Source organism: Topomyia yanbarensis, chromosome 3, assembly GCF_030247195.1.
Source record: "Topomyia yanbarensis strain Yona2022 chromosome 3, ASM3024719v1, whole genome shotgun sequence".
Classification (NCBI taxonomy): domain Eukaryota; kingdom Metazoa; phylum Arthropoda; class Insecta; order Diptera; family Culicidae; genus Topomyia; species Topomyia yanbarensis.
This window is the reverse complement of record NC_080672.1, coordinates 239,879,256-239,886,464: the sequence shown is the minus strand read 5'-3', so window position 1 is coordinate 239,886,464 and position 7,209 is coordinate 239,879,256. Positions and strand designations below refer to the sequence as shown.

At 41.1% G+C, this 7,209-nt stretch overlaps 1 protein-coding gene across 1 annotated transcript; it reads right to left on the bottom strand.

Annotated features, from left to right (window-relative positions):
- Positions 1 to 1,573: 1,573 nt before the first annotated feature.
- On the bottom strand, positions 1,574 to 6,976 carry LOC131689530 (uncharacterized). The gene is made up of 2 exons (XM_058974725.1): positions 2,172 to 6,976; positions 1,574 to 2,111 (listed from the first exon to the last, which is right to left on the bottom strand). The coding sequence occupies exon 1, from the start codon at positions 5,739 to 5,741 to the stop codon at positions 4,248 to 4,250; it is 1,494 nt and encodes a 497-aa protein (XP_058830708.1). The 5' UTR covers positions 5,742 to 6,976; the 3' UTR covers positions 1,574 to 2,111; positions 2,172 to 4,247.
- Between the last annotated feature and the right edge of the window lie 233 nt (positions 6,977 to 7,209).

Sequence of the window (7,209 nt, the reverse complement as noted above, 5' to 3'; positions counted from 1 at the left end):
TACGATTTGCACATACATACAACGGATCGACAGCCACGATCTTGAGATACTATGTGATACTGAAACATCGCTTGAAATCAGCGGCGGATCATGGAGAAAGATCCGGGAGGTCCGGGTCCTGCCGAAAATTTTCAACTTGTTAAGAAATTTTAAACTAGTTTTAATTTTAAAGTAGCAACCCCTCACTGTATACTCCCTCCGGGCCGGTATGATTGACGATTTTTAGAGTGATTGCATAACCTTTCTATATGAGAAAGGCAAAAATGCACCAAAGTCCAAAAAAGTCAATTTTTGTCAAACATCTCAATGTTTCATGCATTTTAAAGTCATTTGGTATCAGAAATACAAATTTGATTTTGAAAATTTTTCATTTCAGTTTATATACGAATTTGCTGTGTGATTGCACTCTTCAACTCGTAATTCCGGAACCGGAAGTCCAATCAATAGAAAATTCAATTGCAGCCGATGGGAAGGTTGTACCTTCCATTGAAACTAACTTTGCGCAAATCGGTCCTGCCATCTCTGATTAACAGAGGTCACATTTTTTTCCACATACACACACATACATACACATAGACATTTTCCGATCCTAACGAACTGAGTCGATTGGCATATGACACTTGGCCCTCGGGTCGGGATTAGATTGACGAATTTTAGAGTGAATGAGAAAGGCAAAAACATTTTTAGCAAATGTTAAAAGTTATGCATTTTTTTGGTGAGCAGTTCTATGTTTCATAGACATTAAATCAATTTTAACTTCGCTTCTTATTATATAAAGACCCTTATTACAATACATCTTATATTTGAAAATAAATCTGAGGATTATGATTGATTACAGAACTCTGGAATTTTCTATTGGAATGTTTTCAGGCAGGAATTTGATATTGATGCAATTAGACAACTGTGAAATCAAGACCAATAGATCAGTTACATATCAGGACCCCATTCCGACAATTTATCAAAAGTCCTCATGATGTTTACAACAACAGGTTATCAATCTACGGATCAGATAATTGTTATTGTAATATTGAATTAAATCAGTCAGCATCAATACATTTTCAACTTCAATCCAATATTTTTTTTGGGTGTGGGTGGGGGGGTTGTATGGTGTTAAACCCCAAAACCTTCTCTTGGCTACGCCGTTGCATGGAGTTATTTATTTCGCTTTTCATTTTCCGATATGTTTCAGATCGATCCGATGGTCATAAGTTAGAAAAATTGCAGTCAGAAGGTTCGCACAAATGAACATTTTTGTACTGATAAGTTATCAAGTTCCTTCCAGACAGCTTGGAAGTGTTCGGTGATTATTTCTAGCGGTTGTAGATAGAAAAATGAAATACAAAATTCGATTTATCGAAATAATGTTTGACTTATTTCAATGGATTATTACTATATTGAACAATAAATAGGCGACAAAGAGTAATCCACAAACATAAGCCATAACTTTTAAAGTATTCAAAATAGATATTTGAAGTCTTCAGTAAAGTTATTCGCAAAAGTAAGAGCTACAAGTTTGCTGAAGACATCATTTCGATATAATCACTTCCAAGAAAAGTTGTGAAAATGTCTCACTCATAGGGGGATGATTAATCAGCAAAAGCACAATACCAAAAGAAAGGGCGTATTGCCTCCATTATATTCTCTAAAGATACTATTGACCTAAAAAAAGCCGTTTTGGCGTTAATAATAGATTACATGTTTTTGGTCATATTTCTGTTAATGGGAAATGATAAAAATCTTTCGTCCGCATTTAATGTTAAATATCTCTTTTGATAATAGTCCGATTTCAACAATCTATAGCTTCGAAAGGTATTCGTTAAAGCTGTCTGTTGCAATTTGCAACGAATAAAGTAACTGATTTCCGATTTCTTGAAACGACGTGTATTTCAGCTGTATTTCAGCGCACTCAGCGACGATAACTGCGCGACGATTAAAAAATCCCTATTCAAAAGGGGAAGAATATGTGTTTTATGTTGTACATGATAATTTTTCAGTGTGTGTGATTGTCTTATTTTATACATAAATTTGCATGAAATATATCGACTTACGTTTAGTGTCTCTTCTGTGTTTGTTCTCCTTTACGTTTAGTTCGTAGATCGGTGGTGGGTAAGCTAAGGGTTTTAGTTTTTTAGGTTAGAATTACATTTACGTAATTTTTAACTACAATTTACCTTTTTTCGAACGCTCGCTTGATCGTTTGATTTAGTTTGCTTGTTTCCGTAGATATTAAGATAGCAATTAAGTGTCAATTAAGGACTTGTACGAACTGCTCTATTTAAGTTTAGGGATGAATTCAGTACCGCATGTACTAACTGAACTGTGATTCTGAAGCCAAAAATTTCCGTATTATTTATAACTACTAGTAGCTGCCTTCTACTTACAATTTCAGGCAGAGCATCCAATTTAGGTTTTTAATTAGCGTTATACACTTGTAGATTAAGAATTTTAACTAGCTCATAAGTAATTTTAGGTTTAGGTTTAGAAATGTTAACTTCACGATCTGTTTACTTCTTTTATCTCTTCTTCACCCTCACTGACGTTTTATCTACCTCTCCTCGTCCATACTTGCGCCAGCGGCGTCCTAAATAAAGGGGCGATGACGTGGGAAAGATGTTTAATATAGGTGTGCCCCATCGTTGTGTTTGGATGTATGGTGCGGCGCAATGAGCAGTTGCGACACTCCCCCCCAGTACTTCGAGATCACTGATTCGATGTACTTACGGTTGCACCAACGTCCAAAACTGCGAGCTTCACTGCTGGTCTCTCCAGGACTCCAGTAGTGGTCTGCACGAGAGCTCTACGAACCTGTCCGTCCTTGGACTGGATTGCACGAATCACTCGACCTTTCGGCCAGCAGTTTCTCGGTAAGGTTTCATCCACCATAACAACAATGTCTCTTTCAGCCACAGGTTTAACACGTTGAAACCATTTCGTCCTTCGGGTCAGGGATGGTAGATATTCAGCAACCCAACGTCGCCAGAATCTGTTAGCGTAAACCTGCGACATCTTCCAACTTTGTTTCAGTGCATAGCTACTGTCGTCGAACGCGATCGGGGGCTTAGAACCGTCTGATGACCCGAGCAGAAAATGATTCGGGGTTAGCGCAGATGACAGTTCGTCGTCTTGCGGCAATTCTAGCAGCGGTCGAGAGTTAACGATTAATTCGACCTCACTTAGCATATTCCTCAGTATCTCATCGGTGGGTGTGCTTGAGGGCCTTTTTAACGGTTTGAACAAGGCGTTCCCAAGCTCCACCGAAGTGCGGAGATGCGGGAGGATTGAACGACCACTTTGTTTCGGTGGTGACGAAATGTTTCATCATTTGGTCCTGATTTACTTGCTGCAGCGCTTCTTTAAGTTCTCGGCTAGCACCGATAAAGTTGGTTCCGCGGTCGCTGAATATTTCTACCGGAGTTCCTCTTCTGGCAATGAAGTTTCTGATAGCGAGAATGCACGAGTCAGTTGTAAGGCTGTGAGCCACCTCTAGATGTATTGCTCGTACGGTCAGGCAGGTGATTAACACACCCCACCGTTTTTCAGTCCTCCGGCCGACAACTACGGACATTGGCCCAAAGTAATCGATGCCGACATAAGAGAACGGACGACAGAAGGCCTTCAATCGCGTAGGCGGAAGAGCAGACATTTCTGGTGCAGCCGGCTTCGCTTGACGGTTCTTGCAGAGTTGACAGTGATTTCGTACCTGACGGTACACAGAACGGAGCTGAGGTACGTAGAATCTACGGCGCACTTCGTTGAGCACGGTTTGGTGATTTATGTGGCAATATTGCTGATGGATGCTCATGATGATGAGATCTGTTATTGGGTGACGTTTCGGCAGCAGTATCGGGCGCTTGGTACACTCCTCTGCAAATTCGCAAGCGTCTATACGACCTTTCATTCGCAGCAGTCCATCTTCATCCAGCGTGGGACTGAGACCGTATAGAGTGCTACTCTTTGGTATCACTCGTTTCCACGGCGCAGGGTTCGGTTTCTTCAGTCGCTCTATGTCTGCAGCAAACTCAGCATCTTGCGCTTGCTTCAGAATAAACAGCTCTGCCTCCTTAAGCTCCAGTTGAGTCAGTGGACCAGTGGCAATGGGCTTTCCTGCCAGTTTCCTGATGAGATTCGCTGGATATCTTTTAACAAACGCTACGACACGCATCAACTTATTCCACTTGGAGAAATCTTCCCACCGAAATAGAGAACGCTGTACAGAGTGATGGAGCACATGTAGACGCTTTTCTTCTTCAGTTTGTCCGATTGGCGACATTGTGACAGGCCACTGATTTCTCGACATCCACAAAAATTCCAGGCCGCGGAACCATCGACTCTATTGAGCTCGATGCCTGACCAGAACTGGTTTCGAGATGAACGTGGACCTCTTCCTTTCGACTACGCTTCTCTGGTTTGCCGGTGTATATACTAATTGACGACGGAACCGTAACTACACATGCTGCTTCCACAAGCGTACCCAACCAGGTACTGAAGTCTGACAGTGTGATTCCTTGTAAAGGTTGTCGGTGTTTCGCCCAATCGAGCCTAATGGTTGGTGGTAATCTTTCAACAAGCTCTTGGAGAAGTGCTACATTGCACAGATGCTCGTTCAATCCACAAGCCACTATCGTTGCACACATGTTCTGGACTGCGACACCGAAATCAATCAGAGTTTCCAATTTCTCCGTCTTCGGTGCAGGCATCTCCCGAATTTTGCACACTAGCGAGTGTACGATAATCTCTGGACGACCGAATAGCGTACGTAGCGTATGAATAACACCTTCAAGCCCAGCTGGATATAGCAATCGGCTTCTTACCACCTCGAGAGCTTTATCTTTTAAAGATCGCTGAAGTCTGAGCAGATTTTCTTCGTCACTAAAACCGCACATCTTGGTGGTGCTTTCATAAGTGGCGATAAACAGAGGCCACTCCTCAGGATTGCCAGTAAAGATGGGCAGTTCCTTTGCCACTGCATGCCTCGCTGCAAGCTGACTTCTACTTAGTTCGTGAGACGGTGCTTCTGATGGAACGTCAGAATGATGATTCTGCTCGAATGGATCCGCATCGACGTTCAAACCACTGCTATTTCTCTGCATTTGGTCACGAGTGCTGATTTCCATCGCTCTTAATCTTCCTTCAAGACGCTTCGTATCTAGACTCTGCTTTTTCGCCATCTCCTGAAGCCGTTTGTCCATTCGCTCGAGCACCTGACACATATCCGTCGCCACGCGTTTCTCATTTCCTAGCGTAGTGGAATTCGCACTAGGTGGCGGCACAGCCGGCGGGGCAAACAACTCATCTCGAACTTGTTGCTCTTTCTTCTCCAGGCGGCGTTGGAACTGGTGCTGCAAATCATTAACCGCATTCTTCAACTCGCGATCCTTCTCCTGAAGCATTTTCTCATATGTCTGCTGCTGTTCGTCGAACCTACGTTCCATATCTGCCATTTGCTTCCGAAATTCCAAGACTAACTTCTTTTGCTGCTCTTGGGTGCCTTCCGTCTGTTGATTTGTTCCTCCTGGCACTGGAACCGTTAAAAGGGTCGGAGTGACCTGAGCTGTCCGCCTTTTTTCGCACGATGAACAATTCCAGTCGACTTCCTCGATCCCTTCGTCAACGCCCACGCATCCAAAATGGAACCATCTACCGCAGTCGTCGCAGCATACCATCCGACTGTCGTCCGGATCATTGCACACACCACAACTCACACCCGGTTTCAGCACATTTTCTCGCCCCTTCTTGGACATTGTTGAAGCCTCCCCGATCGCGAACTAAACGGATTTTTTAAAATGTTGCAATTTGCAACGAATAAAGTAACTGATTTCCGATTTCTTGAAACGACGTGTATTTCAGCTGTATTTCAGCGCACTCAGCGACGATAACTGCGCGACGATTAAAAAATCCCTATTCAAAAGGGGAAGAATATGTGTTTTATGTTGTACATGATAATTTTTCAGTGTGTGTGATTGTCTTATTTTATACATAAATTTGCATGAAATATATCGACTTACGTTTAGTGTCTCTTCTGTGTTTGTTCTCCTTTACGTTTAGTTCGTAGATCGGTGGTGGGTAAGCTAAGGTTTTTAGTTTTTTAGGTTAGAATTACATTTACATAATTTTTAACTACAATTTACCTTTTTTCGAACGCTCGCTTGATCGTTTGATTTAGTTTGCTTGTTTCCGTAGATATTAAGATAGCAACTAAGTGTCAATTAAGGACTTGTACGAACTGCTCTATTTAAGTTTAGGGATGAATGCAGTACCGCATGTATTAACTGAACTGTGATTCTGAAGCCAAAAATTTCCGTATTATTTATAACTACTAGTAGCTGCCTTCTACTTACAATTTCAGGCAGAGCATCCAATTTAGGTTTTTAATTAGCGTTATACAATTGTAGATTAAGAATTTTAACTAGCTCATAAGTAATTTTAGGTTTAGGTTTAGAAATGTTAACTTCACGATCTGTTTACTTCTTTTATCTCTTCTTCACCCTCACTGACGTTTTATCTACCTCTCCTCGTTCATACTTGCGCCAGCGGCGTCCTAAATAAAGGGGCGATGACGTGGGAAAGATGTTTAATATAGGTGTGCCCCATCGTTGTGTTTGGATGTATGGTGCGGCGCAATGAGCAGTTGCGACACTGTCTAAAACATATAAATTGTTAATCTATATTGTCAATTTCGGCAGATAATTCAAAAAACTGCAAAAAACGCCATTTTTAAGAATTCAAACATTCATATCTTGGAAAATAAACATCAGAATCAAAAACAAATTAAAAGCTTTCTTACTGTTTTTTAGTTCTTTCATTTAAAATTGGTTTGGATAAGATCGGTTCAGCCATTGCTGAGAAACACGAATGAGAATTTGCCCGTTACGCATACACACACAGACATTGTCCCAAATCGTCGAGCTGAGTCAATTGGTATATAAGACTCGGCCCTCCGGGCCTCGGAAAAAAATCTTGAAAGTTTGAGCGAATTCTATACATTTCTTTTATAAGAAATGTAAAAAGGGGGGTGGTTATGTATCTTAACATTATAAAAATCGATGTTTTTCCATACAGTTTTTTTCACGAAAACAGTAAAATTTAATGTGAATTTATTGTAGCATTTTTTTGCTAAACAGTAAAGTTGATTGTTACATTAAATTTTATTGTAAATCTACTGCGAGAACACCGCGTCCAACAATGTTGAACTAGTAATAACTATATATT